General features: G+C 39.0%; 1 protein-coding gene across 1 annotated transcript in view; it reads right to left on the bottom strand.

Moving 5' to 3' along the window:
• HDAC2 (histone deacetylase 2) overlaps nt 1–26127 on the bottom strand; it is a 32521-nt gene extending 6394 nt beyond the window's left edge. Inside the window, exons 1-6 of the mRNA XM_063310949.1 lie at nt 25951–26127; nt 14516–14628; nt 13453–13570; nt 12409–12483; nt 10729–10867; nt 6056–6197 (exon numbers count right to left, since the gene is read on the bottom strand). Of these exons, the coding sequence (XP_063167019.1) occupies nt 6056–6197; nt 10729–10867; nt 12409–12483; nt 13453–13570; nt 14516–14628; nt 25951–26002 (639 nt within the window). The 5' untranslated portion in view covers nt 26003–26127. The remainder of the gene's footprint in view (nt 1–6055; nt 6198–10728; nt 10868–12408; nt 12484–13452; nt 13571–14515; nt 14629–25950) is intronic.
• Between the last annotated feature and the right edge of the window lie 1021 nt (nt 26128–27148).

Raw genomic sequence — 27148 nt, 5'->3', positions numbered from 1 at the left:
TTGATTTGTGCAGTAGAAAAATGTACAAAGAAATGTGTTTCAGAGAAACAGGCTATAGACATGTGACAATACAGAAGAATCAGACCCAGAAGCATAATTAGGATGTGATTTATCTCAGCAAAGCATGATTTGGAGTCACTGTACAAGGAAAACTACAGTGTCTTTCACCAAGAATGAGGATGGCATAAAATACAGATATATAGGCATGTTAGATTTTATAAAACAACCAATTACCTGGGGATTGGGAGTAATGGCATGGGTCTGCTCTGTCAGATCCGTAAAGTCACATGCTATTTTATCTACAAGAAATGTTCCACATTTCACTAAGCAAAAGACACAAAAACCACATTCCTTAATGCTCATCCTCTAGTATTCTTATATAAATTCAAAACCCTTCATTAATTTTAACAGCTGCATTCCTTTAAACAATGGGTTACTCTTTATATTCACCAGAATGAAGTTGCTCTTTATTTACAGCAGGGAGCCTATGATACAGAAACAACTGTATGTGCCCTCAGAATGGTTAACAAAGAAGGCAGTGGCACGTCTCAAAAAGCTGTTTTAGAAAATTATTGTCCCACCTCCAACCTTTCCTATCCTTTTTAAGGTAGGCTATTGAAAAAGTGGCGGAGTGCCCCCTAGAGGAAACAGATTATTTGGACTCCTTCCAGTCTGGATTCAGGCCACGACCAGAGATGAAAATGGCACTGGCTGCTTTGGTGGCTGACGTTTGCTGTGAAATAGACGGGGGAAGTGCAACCTCTCAGGTCTTGTTAGACTTCTCAGTGGTGTTTCATACCATCAACTAACCCTTTTGTGGGTAGGCCTTCAATAGTGCTACATTCTTAATCATGTGAATCCTTCTCAAGAAAAGCTATTGTATAGATTATACAATAATATACATTAGTATATTATTACACACTGGTGTGGTTGCAGGAGTCTGTCATGCTCAAAGGTAACTAAATAATAAAAATGAATTAATAAAATAAAGCCTGAGTGCTATGAAAAAAAGCTATGTTAAAACTTAGCTGACTCTGCCTTCTGGAGAGGAAATTCACTTTCAATAAAAAATGATCCTTAAATGTACTTCACAGGCAAAAGACGGTTTTAGATCAATGTTTTTACAGACCAGAAAAAAATAAGTTTCACCTCTATTTAACATGAAGCAATAGTACCATCTTGTGGTCAGACAGGTTGAGAAAAGCTTTCTAAACTACTGGATTTAACTCCTATTGAAAGGTAAAAGGAAAGGAATTCCACATTTAAAAAGATACATTGTTTTAAGTGTAAACATCAAGGCTGGGACAGGGATTTAGGCCATCATTAGTCTTAACATCTAATGAGATTAAAAATCACCTGGTTTCTCTAACCTCAGAACATAGCTCTATTGATACTAAAAACACAGGCAACCTGAAATTGGCAAAATAAGGATGCTCTAAACTTTTTCAACTTCAGCAAAGGATCGTTACCTTGTTGTGGTGCTGGAGCTTGAGCACCTCAATGATGCCATGAGCTAAACCGTGAAGGGCCACCCAAGACGGGAAGGTCATGACAGAGAGGTCAGACTAAATGCGATCCCTGGGGAAGGTAATGGCAACCCACCCCAGTATTCTTGCCGTGAAAACTAAATGGATCAGTACAACCAGAGATATGTCGGTATACCATCGGAAGATGAGACTCCCAGGTCGGAAGATGGTCAAAATGCTACTGGGGAGGGACAGAGGAGGAGTTCAACTAGCCCCAGATGTGATGACGCAGCTAGCTCAAAGCCGAAAGGATGGCTAGCGGCCGACGGTGCTGGTGGTGAACGGCGAATCCTATGTTCTAAGGATCAACACACCATTGGAATATGGAATGTAAGATCTATGAGCCAGGGCAAATTGGATGTGGTTATTGGTGAGATGTCAAGATTAAAGATAGACATTTTGGGCGTCAGTGAACTGAAATGGACTGGAATGGGCCACTTCACATCAAATGACCAACAGATCTACTACTGTGGACAAGAGGACCACAGAAGAAATGGAGTAGCCTTCATAATTAATAGTAAAGTGGCTAAAGCAGTGCTTGGATACAATCCAAAAAACGACAGAATGATCTCAATTCGAATTCAGGGCAAGCCATCTAACATCACAGTGATCCAAATATATGCCCCAACCACAGATGCTGAAGAAGCTGAGGTAGAGCAGTTCTATGCGGATCTGCAGCACCTACTGGACAACACACCTAAAAGAGATGTTATTTTCATCACAGGAGACTGGAATGCTAAGGTGGGCAGTCAAATGACACCTGGAATTACAGGTAAGCATGGCCTGGGAGAACAAAATGAAGCAGGACATAGGCTGATAGAATTTGGCCAAGACAACTCACTCTGCATAACAAACACTCTCTTCCAACAACCTAAGAGATGGCTTTATACATGGACTTCACCAGATGGACAACACCGAAATCAGACTGACTACATCCTTTGCAGCCAAAGGTGGCGGACATCTGTACAGTCGGTAAAAACAAGACCTGGAGGTGACTGTAGTTCAGATCATGAACTTCTTATTGCACAATTTAGGATCAGACTAAAGAGATTAGGGAAGACCCACAGATCAGCTAGCTATGAGCTCACTAATATCCCTAAGGAATATGCAGTGGAGGTGAAGAATCGATTTAAGGGACTGGACTTAGTAGATAGGGTCCCGGAAGAACTATGGACAGAAGTTCGCAACATTGTTCAGGAGGCAGCAACAAAATACATCCCAAAGAAAGAGAAAACCAAGAAGGCAAAATGGCTGTCTGCTGAGACACTAGAAGTAGCCCAAGAAAGAAGGAAAGCAAAAGGCAACAGTGATAGGGGGAGATATGCCCAATTAAATGCAAAATTCCAGAGGTTAGTCAGAAGAGATAAGGAATTATTTTTAAACAATGTGTGGAAGTGGAAGAAGAAAATAGAATAGGAAGGACAAGAGACCTCTTCCAGAAAATTAGAAACATTGGAGGTAAATTCCAGGCAAAAATGGGTATGATCAAAAACAAAGATGGCAAGGACCTAACAGAAGAAGAAGAGATCAAGAAAAGGTGGCAAGAATATACAGAAGACCTGTATAAGAAGGATAACAATATCGGGGATAGCTTTGACGGTGTGGTCAGTGAGCTAGAGCCAGACATCCTGAAGAGTGAGGTTGAATGGGCCTTAAGAAGCATTGCTAATAACAAGGCAGCAGGAGATGACGGCATCCCAGTTGAACTGTTCAAAATCTTGCAAGATGATGCTGTAAAGGTAATGCATGCTATATGCCAGCAAATTTGGAAAACACAAGAATGGCCATCAGACTGGAAAACATCAACTTATAACCCCATACCAAAAAAGGGAAACACTAAAGAATGTTCAAACTATCGAACAGTGGCACTCATTTCACATGCCAGTAAGGTAATGCTCAAGATCCTGCAAGGTAGACTTCAGCAATTCATGGAGCGAGAATTGCCAGATGTACAAGCTGGGTTTAGAAAAGGCAGAGGAACTCGGGACTAAATTGCCAATATCCGCTGGATAATGGAAAAAGCCAGGGAGTTTCAGAAAAACATCTATTTCTGTTTTATTGACTATTCTAAAGCCTTTGACTGTGTGGACCATAACAAACTGTGGCAAGTTCTTAGTGGTATGGGGATACCAAGTCATCTTGTATGCCTCCTGAAGAATCCGTATAACGACCAAGTAGCAACAGTAAGAACAGACCACAGAATGGACTGGTTTAAGATTGGGAAAGGAGTACGGCAGGCCTGTATACTCTCACCATACCTTTTCAACTTGTACGCAGAACACATCATGTGACATGCTGGGCTTGAGGAATCCAAGGCTGGAGTTAAAATCGCTGGAAGAAACATTAACAATCTCAGATATGCAGATGATACCACTTTGATGGCTGAAAGCAAAGAGGAACTGAGGAGCCTTATGATGAAGGTGAAAGAAGAAAGTGCAAAAGCTGGCTTGCAGCTAAACCTCAAAAAAACCAAGGCAACCAGCTTGATTGATAACTGGCAAATAGAGGGAGAAAATGTAGAGGCAGTGAAAGACTTTGTATTTCTAGGTGCGAAGATTACTGCAGATGCTGACTGCAGTCAGGAAGTCAGAAGACGCTTAATCCTTGGGAGAAAAGCAATGACCAATCTCGATAAAATAGTTAAGAGCAGAGACATCACACTGACAACAAAGGCCCGCATAGTTAAAGCAATGGTGTTCCCCATAGTAACATATGGCTGCGAGAGCTGGACCATAAGGAAGGCTGAGAGAAGGAAGATCGATGCTTTGGAACTGTGGTGTTGGAGGAAAATTCTGAGAGTGCCTTGGACTGCAAGAAGATCAAACCAGTCCATCCTCCAGGAAATAAAGCCAGACTGCTCACTTGAGGGAATGATATTAAAGGGAAAACCGAAATACTTTGGCCACATAATGAGAAGACAGGACACCCTGGAGAAGATGCTGATGCTAGGGAGAGTGGAGGGCAAATGGAAGAGGGGCCGACCAAGGGCAAGGTGGGTGGATGATATTCTAGAGGTGATGGACTCGTCCCTGGGGGAGCTGGGGATGTTGACGACCGACAGGAAGCTCTGGCGTGGGCTGGTCCATGAAGTCACGAAGAGTCGGAAACGACTAAACAAATAAACAACAACAACAAACTTTTTCAAAGCTTCTTAAAATGTATTCATTAACTACCAAGAAGCTCTGAGGCAATATAAATTATCTCTGCTTTCCTGACTATTATAGTTCAGAGGAACAAGATTATGCACTCGTATACATGTTATTACAGCTAGCGACTCTGCTCACAAAGCTTTACAGGAACCTGATTTATTACGTCTACTGCATTTATATTCTGACTTTCTTCTGAGATTTTATGACTGTGTCCATGGGGTCTCCCCCTAATATAATGCCCCTTAAACTGAGCTAGTGAGCTTTCTGGTCAAATGGGGATTTGAACTGAGATCTTCTTAGTGCAAGTCCAACAACTTAAACACTACACTGGCCCAATGTTATGTGTAGTACAGCATTATATAAGAACAAGGCCACTGTAGTTTGTTCAACAAAACAATGCTTAAACCATGATTTAGTACAATGTCTTAATTTTTTTATGAAGTATGTTGTACTGCTTATTCTTTTAAAGTTTTTTTAACAGCAGTACACTTCTAAAGGAGAATTCAGTTTTTCAGATACAGCTAGGATACTAAATAAACATTACAGCCAAGCATTGGCCTTTGGACTCAAATGTATCTAATGGATTCTAGTGATGCAGTGACATCTGTCATGGATAAAATCTTAAATAATTATGAATTAAACTGTGATCCGACACTGGATTATCTCGATTAATAACAAACCTTTATTTTTTCCTATATACTGCCTTGTCTGTGAACTCAAGTTTCTGTTGTTCCTTTATAAGTAACTGCTGCTGCATAATGTAGCATTATCTCCAATAAAATGTTACCCATTATACAACATTCATGTTAAAATAACAACGTTGATTTTCACAGCATTTACAGGAAAAAAAAATATTGGAATATAATCTTTTGATGCTAAATATTTTGTTTGCTGTCATACTAGTCCTTGTAAATGAAGTAATGCTGCTGTTTTTATAGTTCAATTATAACTACTGGCAAATCTTAATGGCATTTTGGTGTCTTATTAGTTTTGATCAACCACTTTGAGGTTCTCTGGATATCTATCTTGCAACTGAAAATGGAGTCCAGAGATCAAGTTGGAAGAACTTTGTAATCACCCTAGATGCTAAAATTACATTTATTCAAAACTTTAGTACTATCCAGGTACCACATCTAATATAATGGTGAAATTACTTTCAAAACATTACAGCACTTCTCCCAGAAATATATTAAAATATGGATCTGGACTTACACTAAGGTGAAATGTTATCATGTTAATGTAAACCCTGATCAATTTTAAATAAACTTAATGGAAAAGATGGACAGAAACTAAGAACTAATTTAACTTGAGAATGAGGCTTAAGAATAGCACTTCTAAAATGCTATCATTATTAAACGATAAGTTTATAACTGAACTCACCCTTAAATCTCCTGTTCCAGGGAAATATTCACCATATTTATGGAATGATACTGTCATAACTCGATCTGTGGTATAAAAAGCTTCTTCAACACCATCACCATGATGGATATCAATATCAATGTAAAGGACTCTTTGATGGTATCTGGACACAAAAGAAAAAACTTTAGTAAAGCAATACAATAAACCTCATGACTCTTCTTTAGAGGAAAATATTGCTAGATTAATCCTTGATTTTGCTTTCTCCCCCAAACTAAATCAGTTATATAAAATAGCTTTATCTCTAATATGCAGATTTAAGTTCCACAATACAATCATATCTATCCTTCATGTGATTCCAATATTATCAGAACATTCCCCAATATTAGCCTAGATGATGGTGCAGAATAAAGTTCTGCATATACAACATTATATTACATATTCAATATACAACAGGGAGATAATGCATAACCACACTGACAGCTGCATATTAATCAAAGCGAGTATTTGTAGCTCAGGGTTGAACTGTGGAGTCCTTGGTGCTCTCTGAGCCTTGTTGTTTTCCTGCAGACATTTCATTGCCAGGCAGGGCAAGCCACGGTATATAAACTGAGAGCAAGGCCCACTCCCTCTTTGCACTGAAGATACTGCCTACTCTGGCAATGAAACGTCTGCAAGAAAACAACAAGGCTCAGAGAGCACCAAGGACTCCACAGCTGCACATTAAGTTAACAAACATACAATCATGTAATATTCTTATTTTAACTGATATGCCTATTTTAGGTTTATACTACCATTTTTATGTTTCCATTTTAAGGTTGAAGGAAGCAGTGCTATCAATTTTTGGCAATCCTTGTGAGAGGGGCCTCCAAGGGTTAGAAAAGAAAGAATCAAGGGCTTCGGGTCATCTGCAGTGATACTTGTTACCAATTTACAACCACCAGCAATGGTCATGGTGGAAAGCCTCTTGTTACTCTAGGAAATGATTTTCCCCCCTCATCCCCTAGTATTAAGTATTACTGAATAAACTTTGCATTCCAGTCAAAACATAGCCCTCTCTTATTCCCAACTTAAAACTAAAAATTGTCCTGATATATACTCCCAAATGTGTGCTTTTCTTCTTTTCCTAAGATCTTAAGCCCGATAAAGCTCCAAGTAATGACTTTATTACTTGATCTTATCATTACTAAGCCATCTGTAGTACGTAATTTGAAATGGTGGATAATCTGTATTAGCCTCCTTATTTAGGTTTATAGACCCCACTGCACTGAATCCAAGAGAGTGGGTCTCAGCTTTATAGGTAATCGGGATTGCCTGCTAATTATTGGCCCATCAGTATCTTAAACACAATGAGCAAGCTTTATGCTAAGCATCTATAAAATAAAGCCTCTGACTGGGCCAATTCAGAACATATACTGGCTGAAGAATATGCAAGTTTTAGAGGTTATAGATCATACTCTGACTTTACAGCACTAACTGGAAAAGTATACTGCTAAGCCAAGATCTGCACTATACATTGCTTCTATTGATTTTAAGTTTGCATTTGATTTTATTTCCACATCTTAAGTTGTAGTGCAAATTAAAAACTCTACTTTAGATATATGTTTGCTCTATGGGTCTGGCATGATCTGAGTGGAGACCAGTGCATGCCTACGTATTGTTTCAAACTGGTTACAACTACTATTTTTTACTCTTAGTCTAGGACCTCTGAACTTGGTTAATAATTTTGAATTGACTTGGACAAGATTGCTTTAACAGAAGTTGCTTCTCACAAGACACATTTTTACAAGCAGGCTTATCAGGCCTTAAAATGTTATGAACAGAGAAGGGCAATTCAATCCGTTTGCCTTAGAGATGTGTTCCTGAGTAGCCACTCCCCCTTTATAAGACCAGCAAAATATTTAAATCGAATAACCATAACTAAGTTCAGAAGAGCATTAACCTAGCTCATTTTGATGTATTCCCAATAACTGCTCAAGGGGAAATTCAGAAAATTAAATGATTCTGTACCTGTTGTGAAAGGCAAATGAAAATATGGCCAATGTTTTGCTGCGCTGTCCATTTTATAAAGTCCCACAGCTATCTTTTAAAACTTCCTTTATAATATATAGAGAGCCAGTATGGTCTAGTGGTTAAGGTGCTGGGTTAGGAACCAGGAGTCTGTGAGTTCTAGTCCTGCCTCTTAGGCATGAAAGCCGGCTGGGTGACCTTGGGCCAATCCCTCTCTCTCAGCCCAACTCACCTCACAGAGTTGTTGTTGTGGGGAAAATAGGAGGAGGAAGGAGTATTAGGTATGTTCACCACCTTGAGTTATTTATAAAAATAATCAGCGGGATAAAAATTAAATAAATTAATTTTTCAGGCCATTGAAATGCATTCTGTGTATAGCTGCTGTTAGCTAACCAATATGACCCAATTACTTTGAATGTGGCCAAATTCTATTTTATTATTTCTAAAATTCATTTTGACTGAGTCACACTGACCATGTATGTTATTTTAGTTTTTTAAAAAAAATATTTTACTTTGTATTTTACTTTACTTTTAATGGAACACTGGTCAATGACTTCAATAAAGTCTGTCTGGCACTGTACATACGCCCATGTATTTTTTCTTTCTTATAATGCAATTTATTGCTGGTGTTTTTTTGATATGTTAATTAAATAAAAAGCTTTGGAAGCCTATCTGTCCAGGTTTGACAAGTTGTTCCTGTGAAGAAGGCTTTTCTAAGAAGCTTGGAAGGGGACACAGGGTAAGAAATTCTCCTTCCATAAGGTTTTATAAGTGTGTCTGTGTGTGTAATTCAAGATGTAGCATTACATTCTAACATTAATTCACTACTTGATTATTTTTTTATTCTTAAGGTGGAAACCACTTTCCTGAATTTTTCACAAAACAGTTAAAAATGCTACATATAACAAAAAGGCATACTCATGTTATTTCTGCATGTACCTATGATAAATCTTACCAGATTTGTTGCCCCTCCTTGTAACATATTCCCAAGCCACACAACTTTGATACCTATAAACATTCTGCAAATTGCTTAGTTTTTAAAATTTAATTAATTTAAATTATGCAGCCCTTTTCTGCAGACACTCCACACTTTTTCATCCTAATCACACCCAACAGTTGACAGCAAAACAGCGATTTTCAATGGCATGAATTTTGCAAGAGGTTGTAAAAGTGACAGTGAAAATAAGGTACGCTAAGCCCTGTATATGTATACACTTCTATTTCCTGACCCTCTGCTTTCTTGTATTTTTGCTTTCTCTTGTATTTTCTTTCTCTCTTCTGCACCTTGAATTTGCCTGCTGCAATTAGGTCATTTGTGCAATTAGGTCTTTTGTGAATCTCATAATTTTCCTAGTCGCTCTTATATTTTCTGTTTAAATGTACAGTATATGTACGCATTTTTGCATCATTTGACCTTAAAATTTAGTCCTGTTGCTATGATGCTTCCCAAATAAGCTGCTACTTTAATGTGGAACTGTTGACTTTTTAATTAAGTAACAATACTAATTAACCTATCTTTTTTGGAAGAGAGAGTGTGCATGTACACATATACATAGAAACTCTTTAAGCTTCAATTTCTGGTGGCGAATTTCCTCTTGATGTAAGTGATGCCCATGAATGTAATTTAAGATCCTGAAAAGGTACTGGTTAAACATCTGTGTTTATGTCCATGTGTAACTTTGGTAAGAGTTAAATATAGGCTGATACTATACTGGATAATGTGTAAATCTCATCTTTATGATTGCCGTACTTCTTACACTTATGATAATAATGTTCATAATCATAGCTTTAAAGGAACTGGACTTTTTCCACTTGTACTTGCTAACCCAAAACAGGGAAAAAATAACTATCTTTGTACTAACTAATAGCTTTATCTTATACTAACATAATTTTGCACTTTTACATGAGACTGAAATTAACTGAAATAAACAGACTTACCCAATTTTGTGTTACAAACTCATCAAGAAATGATTAATGAAAAGGAGAATACCAAGTCCACAGATACACTGAAAGACTTTACAGACAGGCAAGCAAGAAATATCTGAAGTGCTAATTTATCTATTACCCATAATAGATTGGTCTACAAATATAATGATTATCTATACTTTAAGAAGACAGCAAAGCATTCATGACAACCAGGGCATCAATAACTATTATCTACTGTAAAATAGTAAAGCTATTACATGATTTGGAATAACAGCTTCTTATAGCTGTTCTTTCATTTCTAATGGCAAGAATATAGTCAGGATAGTTTTGGAGCACAACATAACCCTTTTAAATTAAATTATTTAGAAAGAATGATTTATAATTTCAATTATGTTATCTGTCAGGATGCAAAAAGGAGAATTCCAAACTACCAAAAAACCCTTTCCTAGCTCTGCTATTTAGGCAACGGGCTAGAAATCAGGAGACTGAGAGTTCTAATCCTGCCTTAGGCAGGAAAGCCGGCTGGGTAACCTTGGGCCAGTCACTCTCTCTCAGTCCAACCCACCTCACAGGGTTGTTGTTGTGGGGAAAATAGGAGGAGGAAGGAGTATGAGGTATGTTCGCCGCCTTGAGTTATTTATAAAAAAATAATAAAGGCGGGATAGAAAATAAATAAATAAAAAACTCACTTTCAGTCCAACACTCATGTTTTCAACTTATTTATAGGAAATGTTATGTATATAAATGTACCAGGAACTTACTTCAATAACTCAAGAATGGCAAGCACAATATCATTGACATAACAGAAACCAGATGCCTCTGATTTCTTAGCATGATGAAGTCCTCCTGCCCAATTAACAGCCATATCTGTTTGTTGTCTATTTAATTTTACTGCTCCAGCTAAAGAAATATTATGAGAAAATGTAGTTAAAAATCTTTCGCAGTAATGAAGACAAGATATAGTATCTAGCAAGAAAAATAACAGTTTCACTTAGCACATCTGTTCTGGTTTGAATTTTAACAGGTTTTTTAAGCACTTCTGCTCCTGGGTATGATGTGCTATAAATCACATACAGATAGTCCTCACTTAACGACCAAAATTGGGACCAGCAACTCCATTGCTAAGCGATGAAGTTGTTAAAAGAGACATCACGCAATTGCTACACTTAGCGATGGCAGTTCTGGTAGTCCCTGTTGCTGTCGTTAAGCAAATCCCACGCGGTTGTTAGGTGAGGACCCACCCTGATCCAAGCCATTCCCTGCTTTGTCTCTTCCAGCCCTGAGCCTTGGGTTCTTCTAAGGTAAGGGACTGCCTTCTCTTCAACTCTCTCCAACCTGCCTATCTCCCTCCCCTCTCTGCCCTTTTGGCTGCCCTGAAGAGTGACTACTCAGTGGCATGGTGCTGGGACAGTCTCAGCCTGTCACTACTGCCCCAGGCCTCTACTTCAGCCCCAGCACCACCACCAAAGAGTGCTGCCTCAAGCCCTGTGCTGCAAAACCCACTGCCACTGTGTGAAGCCCCATTGCTGCACTGCAACGCGAAGCCCCAATGCCAGTCTGGCCAACTGCCCTAGCGCTGTGGCCAGCCACCCCATTGCCTCACCATGAAGCCCCATTGCTGCAGGGCAAGAGCACAACAATCACACTGAGGACAGGGACAAAGGTCAGCTGGGGGTGACAGTGAGGGGGGGCAGTCATAAATGTGGGCAAGCCCAAATTTTTATCATGTGACATGGCTGTACTATGACAGTCATAAATTCGAGGACTGGACTTAAGCCCATTTTTTCAGCACTGTTGTAACTCTGAACAGTTGCTGAATGAATGGACATTAAGTGAGGACTACCTGTAATATATTGAATACGTCACTTTTAATGATGATTCCCCTATTTATTCTATTAATTGTCTTATTTTCAATTCCTATTCATTTTTTCCCCTCACACTGCAATAAAAGCACCATTCCTATTACCTATACTTTTGCCAAAGTTCAATGTGAAAATACCTCCATGCGAACAGAAGTGACCAACACATGGGCTGCATGTGATACTCAAGTCCAATTTTATGGACCTCAGAGTTCTGCAAGATTGTGCAGCTAGAATGTGCTGGCCAAGTTACCAAACTCTAGCAATGTAATTCCCCACAGAAGACAAAAGAAATAAGGTACCTTAGGAGCTTAACATTACAAAAATGGCAAAATGGCAAAATAAATAAATAAGCAAGCAAGCAAGTAAAATTAAAGGGGGTGAAATATTTCTGTTTATTAGGATGTTATCATTCCATCAGCAATAAATAAATAAAAATGAACAAGATAAAAAAATGTGCCACTTCTACTGTTACCCAACATAGAACATGAAAGGGTACCTAAAGTAACCTTATTACTGCTACTTAATTGACAACCTGAAAAATCAATAACTAAGAAAAATACCTTAGGAGAATACACTCACCTACAGAGCCTCCTGTTGACAGCTGACAGAACTCAAACAGTCCATCAAAGACAGGACAGTCTTCCCCAACATTAACTAAAAAGGATAGTTTCATTAATCCTCTAAAGTTCTGTTTCAAAGTACATGTACAGTATTTTTTAAGTTTGTTATGCTAATAATTCTTGAAGTTAACAAAATTAAAAATGACACTATTGCAGTAGTATTCCAAATGAGGTCACATCAATGGTATCAGTTTATTTTAGAAGTTAATTTTATTGTTTCACAATTTTACTCCATTACCATAGATGTTGCACTGTTGATGATTACCTTGCTGTAGCAAACTGAATAATACATTCAGAAATTAAAGAACTGCAGCTTTCCTCCTCTAAAGCATATAATAATCCTAAATTGTAGAGTGGAAAGCTTTGATTTACAAAAGTTTAGTTTCATATATTTGAAACTTCCTCATTATAAAAGTAAGATTCAACATAATGCTGCCAAATCCCCAAACTACGCTATTGCCCTTTAGTTACATCCTTCCCTGCTCATATTGGTGTTAAGATAAGCAACCACATGATTAAAGGCAATCATTGCTTTCTGCCTCTGATATGTTAACCATGATTAGAAGCAATATGGTTATTCTGATGGAGATGTACTGCTGCATCACAGCTCATTTTAACCAGAGAGAAGGCTCATTTTAATCTGAATCCCAACAAAAAGGAACAGCTGAGCACTTTCAGCCCTTAAACTACAATCTGGTAATCGAGCAGCATTTTGTTTGAACAAAGTTTTGATTATTCTCCATATAACAGGCAATTAAAGAATAAACTACTGAAAATGCTAACAACCACACCAAAATTCAACAAGAAAGTAATAAAATAATTACAATATTTTATAAATTTCTTCCTTAAATCAAGTCCTTAAGACAACACGGAGGAAAAATTCACTGCTATAGAAGCGGTGCTTAGATTTTCTTTGTATGCAAGATCGCAGCATCTCTTATGCTAGAAAAGGGCTCTCAAAGGTTAACAATTTATTTTATTTTAAAATCAACAGGAGACTTACATCTCTGCATTTGTTTGCTATATTCAGACATATTGTCAGGTCTTATTGAACGAAGAAATTTGATGTATTCATCGCTGTGGTATTTAGTCATTTCTTCTGCTGTAGCTTTGTGGGGGCGCTAATAAGCAAAAAGATTGACATGGCTGTACTACAGGAAAAGAACTAACAGTATTTTAAGTAAAGACAAATTTCACCAGACACATTAAATTGATACGAAGTAAATAAAGAATTTCAATTTTGGGTTTGCCATATAAGTACAATAGTTCCTGCATATATTTTATAATAAAGTAGAAACCAAATATAGGCCATATAAGGACTAAATACAAAATATTTTTAATCATAAATGAAAATATATGTTGCATCAAGTATATATTAAATAATTTTTTAAAAAAGTTCTACAGCATGTATGGTGAACTTAATGAATTTCAAGTGTGATGTGGATGATATCAAGATGAAGAGAACAAGGCCAGGAGGTCCATAGGAAAGTATCGCTCTATATCCTCCAGCAGGAAGCAAATTACTCAATTTAGTGGGCAGCCATCAGCTCCTGCATTGCCTGGCATGGGATGCTTTTGCCTTTTCAAGGTGATATAGGGAGTCCTTTTTCCAACCCCATTCTGACTCATTCAACATGGAACACCTTCAGCTCCACTGCCCCATAAAAAAAAAATCAAATACCCAAATACAGCTGCTTTTGAAGGCCTTTTAAATGAACCCCTACATGCACAGTTCCAACAAACTTAGGTGCCTCTTTTCTTTCCCTGTCAGAGAGGGTGCAGGGCAGCTGAGATGGACTTGGACCTACAGATGCTCACCTGGAACACTTACAACGTAATTGTGGCAGGAGAGATCACTTGAGTTTGGAATCTGTGGGCCAAAAGACCACAGATTCCTCATTCTGACCTACTGATATCATTCTAAAATAAGTCTTAGTGTCTTCACAATAAAATATAATGTTGCATGGAGTTTAAAATTCTAAGATGTGTACAACATATTATTTGTAAGGCTATATTCTTTTCACTGGTCAAGGACTTTTAAGTGATAGTAATAAATGCATACTCACATAGATTTCCATTTTTCTGTACAAGCCATAATTTAGCAATAAATTGTGTGTCATACGGATTCTGTGAGGCTTCATTGGATGTCCCTGGCCATAGTAATAGTTTCCAATATCACCTAGAACCAAACAAAAGAGTCCTATTTATTACTTTTCCTAGCTTTACTTTCATGATACAATCACTGGTTACCTCTTGAGTATCATTTTGTAAGTGAACATGCCTTTAAAAAACCAAAACCAAAAACTTAATTCCCACTGGGATTTGGAAGCCCTCAGAACCTATACAGCATTGCAAACACTGCAACTTATTTGCATATTCTGGGCACTCCGGTGGACACTGGAAGAAACAGTTAGTGATAGCTACAAATAACTGATGGCTTTACAGTATTTGAAACAAGATTATGGTATATGATATGTTACTACTTGCTGCCACCACCAACTTAATGCAGACTAAAGCTACAACAAAACTTATACAACATGTTCTTGACATTCCCAAAGAATCATACTTCTTTCCACATTCTGAAAATGCCCAGAGTACTCCCTCTCTAGTGGAAAGCTGATAAATGAGCTGTGTGATCTGTATCTGCAAAATATTATTTGAACCTAAGGCAGATATGATGGTTAATCCTGGTGATATTATTCTCATCTCATATTCAAAGCATTTATGCTTAAGAAAAGCTGTTAACTGTATTTAGTTACTTCAACAATCATATTTATTAAATGAAAATGTAGATTGATGAAATACATTATGTCCTTCTTCTCTTAAGACTTAATCAATATATGAAAAAGTATGCAAGCCCTAACTTTCAAGTTACACTTCTGAAAGCCAATTTAAAATCACTGAAATGGTCTATATCCACTATACGATCTCTAGAATCTTGAATGGGATCCTAAATAAAAGCTTACAAAAATATACATACAGGTGGTCCTCAATTATTGACCACTTGTTCAACGACTGTTCAAACTTGTGAAGTGCTGCACTATTGGTACTTATGATCGGTCCTTGGAGTTCCAGCTCTTGCAGCATCCTGTGGTCGTCATTTGTGACCATCTTTGCTGGCTTCTGACAAGCAAAGTTAATCAGGAAGCTGGCAGGAGGTCACAAATGGGACCATGTGATGTCCTCACTTAACAACCTGCAGTGATTTGCTTAATGACAGCAACCAGTCCCAGGTGCTATTGTTAAAAGGACTACCTGTACTTTGTTGCTACTTGAGTTGTGAAAGGTGAAAGGTCCCCTGTGCAAGCACCGAGTCATGTCTGACCCTCTGGGGGGACGTCACTTCCGCGACGTTTTCTTGGCAGACTATAGCGGGGTGGTTTGCCATTGCCTTCCCCGGTCATCACCTTCCCCAGCAAGTCAGGTACTCATTTTACTGACAAGAGGCTCGCTATTTGACTTAGTGAAAAGCAATTTAGTGAAGCATGTTTGGAAACACAGAAAGGTGGAAGGAAGAGTTAAACACCCTCCTTTCTTCAGCATCTATCTACTTGAAATTGTCTCCATACAAATATGTTTTCCCCTAAAAACAGAAGCTTTCAGCGCCAAATTACTTGCTATTCCATGTAACATTTTGTTAAATGCTTAATCCTTTGCATGAAATAATTGTGGCTATAGCAAACATTTCATATTTGAACTATAAAATTAAACCACATATTCTTGGAGGTACTAGTAAGTATACAGTATATAGAAAGTATGTTCAGCACAAAAATATAAAGTACGTAGAAATATAAAGTATATTCAGTATAAACATTCAATTTGCAGCAACTTATAGATTTCTTATTATTTTTGTCTGCTAAAATTCACTCAATAAAAGAAAAATTGTACAGAACTTTTCAGATAGGCCGAGATCAACAATGATCAACTTTAAAAAAAATACCACCAGGATCTAACATCAATGCCATATCAATGGCTTTACTATCGACTCTATTTAGGTAAAAATGCTCTTGTTAGTGTCTAAATATATTTAGACTGCTCAGTGTCTTATGTCAGGAATAAGTAGGTCCCAATCTTAATATTTAAACATGAAGTTTTATATAACCCTCTTAAAAGATTGAAACCAGTGTACACAATATAAAATAAAGAATTCAAATGATCAGTTTCCACTCCATAAAACCAACTAAAACTACCTATTCTCTAAAAATACTAAGGTTGCCCAAAAATCATTGCTAGTGTCAAATGCCCACTTAAATAGGTTTTCAGAGCCTTACAGAATGTCAGAAATGCAAGGGCCAGGCACACCTTATGGTAGAGGAATCTTACCCAAGGAAAACCAGTAACTGAGTGGATCCAAATAATTATTTTATTATCCTAAAGCAAGCTCTAGTGAGTCACTGTACTCCTGCACCTAGGATGAAGAACAACAGTCAGGGTCTCATCACATCCTGGGAAGACAGTTACTTGGTTTTCTTTGAAATGGAGGGATGTGCTAGAGTATTAATAATCCTCTTGATAGTTTAACTCACTTTCCTACTTTGCAGGGAGGCAGTAATAAATATCCCAATTGCAAACATGCTTGGGAAAGCTACAGCTTTAAAGAATACAAAGGGAGAAAGATCACAATCACACTCAACTTTATATTTCAGAAAAGGGTTACATAGAGGGAGGATACAATTCACATTTGTTTATTAGTTAGTTCCCAGGCACTCTTTGTTTATTGGCTTGTTTATTACTACAACCTCAGTGGGCAGCCTATTCCACAAAGTGGGAGCCACCAGAGAGAAGGCCTGCTTTCTGGCCTATACCCCAGTCTCTCATGGGTACAGAATCTTTACTATGCCTCCCCTAGATGTGCATACAGCGCAGGCAGAATAACACTGGATATGGAATTCCCCCATATAATTCAGTGATGCCCTGTGGAAGAGGAAATGGACAAGAGTTTTGCCACCTTAAAATTGTCTATATATAGGGGCTTCATTTGAAAATAGAATACACCCCAGAATTGTGTTGTAACTTTTACCTTCCTTCTAAAAAATACTATTAATCAAGCATCTTGGATTCTCTTTCCTTGAATTAATTGCTTTCAGTTCAGTCTGCAAAAAGGGAAGTCTGACAGGTTATAACTAGCGCAATAGTCAAAGTGTGCACATGCACACACCGGCCATGGCCTCCACCAGCTGTTTCAGCAGGAACTCAAGTCCAACAGAACTCCCAAGCCAAAGACTGCTCTTTCAGGGGAAATAAAACTCCATCTAGAGCAATTACCAGCAATGCTGTTCCTGAAAAATCTACATGTTTACAGATAAACATTTCTGTCTTGTTAGGAGTTACTCTGAGCTTGTAGGTTTGCACCAGTGGTGAGAGTATTATTGCCATTCTTATTGTTTTGTCATGCTTATTTGCATTTTATTTTATAATTACTGTATTGTATTATGATCCTATTTGTACAACACTTAAGAGCCTGTGGAGTGAAGAGGTTTATAAATCTTATAAAGAAATATTTCATTTCAATTAAATATTAGCAACATACGGTATATTTCTGACAATGTTCAATATTTTATTTTTTGTTTTACAAAATGCATCTAAATTTTAACAATACTAGACTATTTCACAAAAACAAATTTCAACATGTAACCTTCATTTCTAGGGATGTACTTTCTCCAGAAAAGCTAATCTATGAAAACTAAATACTCAAAGAAGAAAGATGTAACAGCCAGTCTGCCTTTTCTGGCAACATTTCGGAATTCTATACTAAGCTGCAATACTTTTCTGTGCTACAAATTATACACTGTACTGTTCATCTTAGCACATAGTAAAAACATAATTATTTATTAGCTACTCTAAACTATATATATAAAATATTGGTAGCACAAAACACTTGAGAATATTCATTTAACTCTCTCCAAAAACAGTATTTAAGAATATGAATCTTATGACATATTACATACATTTCAGGCTTCTCAATAATTTTTCTAGAAGTAACCAGCTGCAACTTCAGCAAAGGATCGTTACCTTGTCATGGTGCTGGAGCTTGAGCACCTCAATGATGCCATGAGCTAAACCATGAAGGGCCACCCAAGACGGGAAGGTCATGACAGAGAGGTCAGACTAAATGCGATCCCTGGGGAAGGTAATGGCAACCCACCCCAGTATTCTTGCCGTGAAAACTAAATGGATCAGTACAACCAGAGATATGTCGGTATACCATTGGAAGATGAGACCCCCAGGTCGGAAGATGGTCAAAATGCTACTGGGGAGGAACAGAGGATGAGCTCAACTAGCCCCAGACGTGATGACGCAGCTAGCTCAAAGCCGAAAGGACGGCTAGCGGCCGACGGTGCTGGTGGTGAACGGCGAATCCGATGTTCTAAGGATCAACACACCATTGGAACTTGGAATGTAAGATCTATGAGCCAGGGCAAATTGGATATGGTTATTGGTGAGATGCCAAGATTAAAGATAGACATTCTGGGCATCAGTGAACTGAAATGGACTGGAATGGGCCACTTCACATCAAATGACCAACAGATCTACTACTGTGGACAAGAGGACCACAGAAGAAATGGAGTAGCCTTCATAATTAATAGTAAAGTGGCTAAAGCAGTGCTTGGATACAACCCCAAAAATGACAGAATGATCTCAATTCGAATTCAGGGCAAGCCATCTAACATCACAGTGATCCAAGTATATGCCCCAACCACAAATGCTGAAGAAGCTGAAGTAGAGCAGTTCTATGAGGATCTGCAGCACCTACTGGACAACACGCCTAAAAGAGATGTTATTTTCACCACAGGAGACTGGAATGCTAAGGTGGGCAGTCAAATGACACCTCGAATTACAGGTAAGTATGGCCTGGGAGAACAAAACGAAGCAGGACATAGGCTGATAGAATTTTGCCAAGACAATTCACTCTGCATAACAAACACTCTCTTCCAACAACCTAAGAGACGGCTTTATACATGGACTTCACCAGATGGACAACACCGAAATCAGATTGATTACATCCTTTGCAGCCAAAGGTGGCGGACATCTGTACAGTCGGTAAAAACAAGGCCTGGAGGTGACTGTAGTTCAGATCATGAACTTCTTCTTGCACAATTTAGGATCAGACTAAAGAGATTAGGGAAGACCCACAGATCAGCTAGATATGAGCTCACTAATATTCCTAAGGAATATGCAGTGGAGGTGAAGAATAGATTTAAGGGACTGGACTTAGTAGATAGGGTCCCGGAAGAAGTCTGGACAGAAGTTGGCAGCATTGTTCAGGAGGCGGCAACAAAATACATCCCAAAGAAAGAGAAAACCACGAAGGCAAAATGGCTGTCTGCTGAGACACTAGAAGTAGCCCAAGAAAGAAGGAAAGCAAAAGGCAACAGTGATAGGGGGAGATATGCCCAATTAAATGCAAAATTCCAGAGGTTAGCCAGAAGAGATAAGGAATTATTTTTAAACAAGCAATGCACGGAAGTGGAAGAAGACAATAGAATAGGAAGGACAAGAGACCTCTTCCAGAAAATTAGAAACATTGGAGGTAAATTCCAGGCAAAAATGGGTATGATCAAAAACAAAGATGGCAAGGACCTAACAGAAGAAGAGATCAAGAAAAGGTGGCAAGAATATACAGAAGACCTGTATAGGAAGGATAACAATATCGGGGATAGCTTTGATGGTGTGGTCAGTGAGCTAGAGCCAGACATCCTGAAGAGTGAGGTTGAGTGGGCCTTAAGAAGCATTACTAATAACAAGGCAGCAGGAGACGACGGCATCCCAGCTGAACTGTTCAAAATCTTGCAAGATGATGCTGTCAAGGTAATGCATGCTATATGCCAGCAAATTTGGAAAACACAAGAATGGCCATCAGATTAGAAAAAATCAACTTATATCCCCATACCAAAAAAGGGAAACACTAAAGAATGTTCAAATTATCGAACAGTGGCACTCATTTCACATGCCAGTAAGGTAATGCTCAAGATCCTGCAAGGTAGACTTCAGCAGTTCATGGAGCGAGAATTGCCAGATGTACAAGCTGGCTTTAGAAAAGGCAGAGGAACTAGAGACCAAATTGCCAATATCCGCTGGATAATGGAAAAAGCCAGGGAGTTTCAGAAAAACATCTATTTCTGTTTTATTGACTATTCTAAAGCCTTTGACTGTGTGGACCATAACAAATTGTGGCAAGTTCTTAGTGGTATGGGGATACCAAGTCATCTTGTATGCCTCCTGAAGAATCTGTATAACGACCAAGTAGCAACAGTAAGAACAGACCACGGAACAACGGACTGGTTTAAGATTGGGAAAGGAGTACGGCAGGGCTGTATACTCTCACCCTACCTATTCAACTTGTATGCAGAACACATCATGCGACAAGCTGGGCTTGAGGAATCCAAGGCTAGAGTTAAAATCTCTGGAAGAAACATTAATCTCAGATATGCAGATGATACCACTTTGATGGCTGAAAGTGAAGAGGAACTGAGGAGCCTTATGATGAAGGTGAAAGAAGAAAGTGCAAACGCTGGTTTGCAGCTAAACCTCAAAAAAACCAAGATTATGGCAACCAGCTTGATTGATAACTGGCAAATAGAGGGAGAAAATGTAGAAGCAGTGAAAGACTTTGTATTCCTGGGGGAAAGATTACTGCAGATGCTGAGTGCAGTCAGGAAATCAGAAGACGCTTAATCCTTGGGAGAAGAGCAATGACCAATCTCGATAAAATAGTTAAGAGCAGAGACATCACACTGACAACAAAGGCCCGCATAGTTAAAGCAATGGTGTTCCCTGTAGTAACATATGGCTGCCAGAGCTGGACCATAAGGAAGGCTGAGCGAAGGAAGATCGATGCTTTTGAACTGTGGTGTTGGAGGAAAATCCTGAGAGTGCCTTGGACTGCAAGAAGATCAAACCAGTCCATCCTCCAGGAAATAAAGCCAGACTGCTCACTTGAGGGAATGATATTAAAGGCAAAACTGAAATACTTTGGCCACATAATGAGAAGACAGGACACCCTGGAGAAGATGCTGATGCTAGGGAGAGTGGAAGGCAAAAGGAAGAGGGGCCGACCAAGGGCAAGATGGATGGATGATATTCTAGAGGTGACGGACTCGTCCCTGGGGGAGCTGGGGGTGTTGACGACCGACAGGAAGCTCTGGCGTGGGCTGGTCCATGAAGTCACGAAGAGTCGGAAGCGACTAAACGAATAAACAACAAAACCAGCTGCAAATATTTTTACTAGTCTGCTGGCAGAGAAAGGATAGAGAGCTGAATATTTATGCTGGATGTGGAGGAAAAGCATCTCTTCTCTAGCATGTTACTGTATGTCTACATTTTTGCTCAGTGATCTGCATGGAATTCTTGGTTTTAAATGTCTACCAAGCTTTTACTTAAATGTGAAGCCAATATAATCCATTCATTCTAAGCTCTTCAAACAAAAACAGTGATTCTGAAAATGAAGAGAGCAATAAAATAGTTAAGTGTTCAGAAATAATAATTTGTAGTCATTTGTGCCTCAAGTAAGCACTCTAGGCTGATTTGTTCTATGACCCATTTGTTTGTTTTCTTGACTATTCATGGTATTCTCAAGAGTCTTCTCCAATACCAAAGTTCAAAAGTGTCAATACTCTTTCTATTCTGCTTCTCCGAAGTCCAAGTTTTGCTTCTGTATGGTGTCCCAGAGAAAACCACTGTCTGTACAGTTCTGATCTTTGTAGATATAGACATGTCATGGCATCTGAATCTCTTTTCCAGGTCCTTCATTTTTGTTATAGCAAGTGCAAGTACCTATTTCTTTACTGCTGGCTTCTTTACTATTGCTAGTTGATCCTTAAAAGCAGAAGTTATCCATCACTTCAATATTTTCACTGTCAATTCTAAAGCTGGTTGCTGAACCTGCTGTCATTAGTTTGGTCTTCTTTATATTTAATCTTAATCCATTTTTTTCACTCTTTCTCTTACTAGAGCTTTCAGATCAAAATTTGCATTTTCAGCTAACAGAGTTATCAACATAGCTGAGATTATTGATTTTTAAACTATACTCATCTTTTTCCAATCCAACTTCCCTCAATATAGCATATAGATTGAATAAGTAAGGAGAGAGTACACAGCCTTATCTCACTCCTTTGCCAACTTGGAGCCGGTCTGTCTTCTCATGTTTTGTTCAGACTTGCATACAGATTTTGCATGAGGGCAATCCATTGTTCTGGGATTCCCATTTCATAAGCACACTGTAAAGCCTGACATGGTTGACACAATCAAAGGCCTTTCTATAATCAATTAAGCATGTATTGAGTTCTTTATGGTATTTTTTGGCTTTCTCGATTATCCAGTGTGCATCAGCAATAATGTCTTTTGTTCCTCTGCCTCTTTCAAAATGAGCTTGAAATTCTGGCATCTCCCTTTCCATGTAGGGCTCTAATCTGTATTGGATGATCCTAAATATTGTTAGCATACAGGACTTGGTTAAATCTCCTTTTTTTTGATATTGGTATGTAGACTGACCTCTTTCAATCTGTTGGCTGCTGTGTCACTCTCCAGATTTGCTGGCATTGTTTACTGATCTTCTGTTGCTTACCATATTTTTGTAGACATCAGTGAGATTCAAGGCTTCAAAGCGATCCCACATCTTCTTGAAAATGGTGAGTATATGTTCAAGATTATACCACACTTCTGATTAGATCTAGTTTCTTAGCTAAAATACTAAGAAACCATTAATCCTGTGGTTCCCAAACTGCACTATGGTGCCTCAGCAAACTTACTACCTAATAAATGGAACTGTCCTAACTTTCCCTGAGGCACCACACCACACAGTTTGGGAACTGCTAGGGGTACCATGAAAACATTACTGAGACACTAAGGGTATTGTGAATTGAGAAAGTTTGGAAGCCTCTGCATTAATCTAAGCCTTTTTCCCCTCAACAAGATCTAAACAGGAAAATACATTTTACTTTTTTACATTAATGATTTTAATATTGACACATTATACTCAGAATTTTTAAAATGAACCCTTTCTCTTTGGGGTTCTGGGAAAATTGATATTATTTACTCATGAAACCATACAAGGCATTTCTGCCCCAAAATTCTGATTTCTTTCCATAGTGATTTGAGCACAAGATGACTAAAAAAAGTTTACATATGTCAGCTTCCAACAAGTTGTCCAAACAGATCAGCCACAACCTGCAGGATTTCATTTACTCTAAAAAGCAGCCATAGAGCTAATCCTCATGTCCCCCTAACCATGGCCTGAACATGGCTCAGTGAATATTGTTAAATGATATGCTCTCATGACATTGCATGTATCTCACCCCTAGCCCAGTCTGCTTTAGCTGCCTCAGTTTTAAAGTAGTGTTTGCCTCTTCTGCTGATGCAATTTTCACTGTGGACATAATCTACCACACTTCACTAACAGTGTGATTGATGATGCAGCCAAGGGTTATGATCGGCTCAGCTCCTATTAGCCTTTTTTAGGCTGCTGCAGGCGTGCCTCCTACCGACTGGCCACATAGCTATTTTGGCTTTGGCTGCAGGATAGGCATCTGGGTTGTGCAGAGCAGCTGCCTCTGGTATCTCCAACTGGTGCTTTGTGAAGTGCTTTTCAAGTTTTATGTAGGCTCCTTTATGGACCAGTATGCTAAACTGCATTTCTGAAAGAATATTAGACCTTTGTTTACTCTTTTACTCACTTTTGAGTGACAGAGAAAAAGCATTATACGAAATGAGCAAGTAGCAACGAAACAACACAAAGAGAGACAAGGAGAGAGAGTAAGAGTGAGCACAAAAGAAACGTGAATCTTGAGACCTGGTAGCTGGGTTATTTTTAGACATAGGTCTAGTGCTCTTTCAGAAGACTGCTAGACCCATGTTCAGAACTAGCCAGGCTACCCAGTCACAGCCATGAAGAACCTACAACTCAGGCAACGTGAAAGGTAGCTAAACCCTACATCCCAGGTACCCACCTACACTTATTCAGCCCTGCCCCACCACACATTAAGGTAAATTTTCCCACTAACAGCTGAGACTCAGTGAGAGGAAAAACAAAGCCAAGAGAATCTACCATTTTATTTCCTTAAAAATGTAAGGACAGCACCACTTGCCAGTTTTGTTCCTGAGGCAGAATAAGAGTCAGCAGTCAGGACAACAGTTTATGCCAAGGTACTTTTCTGCAGACTCAAGGACTGGAGGATAGCATCTTACCATAATCATTAGGAACCACCCATATTTAATTTGTGCCCTCCCCTCCCCATTGTTCAAAAACCAGCTACTATATCCATGTTTGGGAATATAGTATTCCCATGCTACTTTGGGAATATTTTCTAAACAGACAATTTCTCAGTAATTTCCTCATACAAAATATAACACTTTCTGCTCATTCTTGGGACCTTTTCAAGCAGATAAAGTTTTACTACACTTTTACTTAGTTTGTGAGGCTAGAAAAATTCATCTGAGAAAAAAATAGTTATTGGTACAAATTTGAACAGAAATATTTGATCTTCTACTGATTAGCTCAGATGTCCTATTATATATTCTATTTTTAAACAATTTATCAAAAGCAAGCTTTGAGTATCTGTATTAACATAAAAATATCTGAAGCACACCATTTTAATTTTTGAGTTTCATAAATGCTTTGTCTTGTATTAATGGACTGACTCCGATGCTCTCTCTTGCACTTTTTGATGGGGGAGACAATCTTACATTTCAATTTAATTCAAATTAAAATCTCTACCTTCCTTTCAAAAACAGTATGAAAACCCCTAGATTTTGTATCATTTTTTAGCTGCCCAGACATTAAATATTGTTATTTAATGACCAGGAAAATAGCCAGTAATTAAAGCAATTCTCCTAGCCAGTGATATTTATTTTCCATTCTATTGGGAGGGGAGCGTAAGTAACAGGAAAACAAAACTCTTTCAGGGTGGTTCTGAGTATAAAGCTCTGTGTTTTACTATGAATTATTTCTACGGATCCCATAGCCTTGAATTCTCAGTCCCATACACTACTGAGTACAACTCCCATTGTAGTGAATGGGTTGATTTCTGAGTTATGGCTAAATCCGATTCCCAACCACAAAATGGGGATCGGTAGGAGAAAGAGGGAGGGCAAAAGAACCACCAGCTTCCCATACAGGTATGCACGGACATCCCTTTACAAAATAACTGTAAGGTGCGGATTTGAAGGAAGAATGCAAGGATGAAAGGGGGGTGGGTGGGGTAGAAATCTCAAACGAGACGAGCATCCCGTCCCATCCAAATGCATGCTATGCAGACACAATAGGTAGAAGCAACAGCAGCAGACAAACTGGAGGGGGAGGGGCTGCCTGCGGCGCGGGCGCCGGAAAAAGAAGGCGCGCGAGGACAGAGGGTAGGGGAGGGGCGGCGTGAGGCGCGCAGCCAACGAATACCCTCAACGATAAAATTGGTGGGGGGGGGTCAAGTGGACAGACAGAAGAACAGCCGCCCTTAGACGTATTATACCCCCTCCCCGTGCAGCCTCGCCCACTCAGCTCTTCTCTCACCGTCATAGTAGTAACAGACTTTCTTCTTGCCGCCTCCCTGACTATACGCCATGAAGCCGTCTGAAGGAGGCTCCGAGGGTGGATTCGACTGGAGTGGACCAAGCTGAACTACCTGGAAAAGCAGCGACAGCACCGCAAGACGGATGCCGGAGCCGGAGACAGCGTAAGGGACCTGGGGCCCCGCCTCCTCAAGCCTCGACTAGTGTCAGCCGGCGGTACTATTAAGGAAGAGGGGACAAAAAAGCTTTGGACTCATTTCGCATCGCAGTTTTATAAAAATAAGGTTCTGCTTGACTTCACAGTACACATGTACTCGCTCACATTATTTTCTGAGCGCTAAGAAAATGTGATGGGAAGACTTAGACCTAGCAGAAGAAAAACCGTAGGCTAATCCCCCCCTTCTCAACCTAGATATATTAGTATGGTCTGCGTAAAGAAGCAGACCGCTCTCCTCGCTCTGCCCATTTTAAACAGAACGCTTATGAGGCGCATGCGCAAACGTTTCTTTGGGTGGTAAGAATACTTCGGGCCCTGTAGTAAATAAAAAGTTAATCTTTTCCCTGCTCATCAGATAAAAAAAAGGAAGATTCTGTTCCCAGCTAAAAGAGAGTAAGAATTGGTTGGCCTTTTATGCTTCAGCTCTGACGGAAAAAAATAAAAGTTTCGAGGCATGCATCTTTGCTTATGTTTTTTTTAAAAAATCCATTTATTGACTTCATATTCGCATTCTCTTAAAGTCTCAGTCTAAGTCTCTTTGAAACTGCTTATTGAGAGCTAGTCCCTTACAAACCAGGCCCAGTAAGGTCTGGTCTATGTACATCCAAATTGACCGTAAACCTTTGAATAAAATGAGCTTTCCTGCTTTTGCCCTATAAATAAGAATGCCTCTCATCTCAAAACAGGTGGTGGCAGCAGCTTACGGGTGGGGAATGCTGCCTACTCTGTTACTTGGCTGAGGACAGAAAAAGTGATAGTTGGCTGAGGAAAGAAAAAGTGGCAGTCCAGGGAACCAAGGGGAAGGGACTAATTTGCCAGACTGTGAAGGGCTCTACACCCCACTACAGCCCTAATTGCAGAAATAGTGGCTTCACTCCCTCTTTTAAAGTTTAGCCTCCACACCCCCATTGAGACAAGTTGAGGTTAGTAGGAAGAAATAATATATGCCAAATTCTTGTTTTCAAAAAGCCCGTCTTGCAAG

This window comes from Candoia aspera, chromosome 1 (genome assembly GCF_035149785.1).
Source record: "Candoia aspera isolate rCanAsp1 chromosome 1, rCanAsp1.hap2, whole genome shotgun sequence".
Classification (NCBI taxonomy): domain Eukaryota; kingdom Metazoa; phylum Chordata; class Lepidosauria; order Squamata; family Boidae; genus Candoia; species Candoia aspera.
The sequence above is the reverse complement of the archived record's forward strand: the minus strand, read 5'-3'. Positions and strand labels throughout refer to the sequence as shown.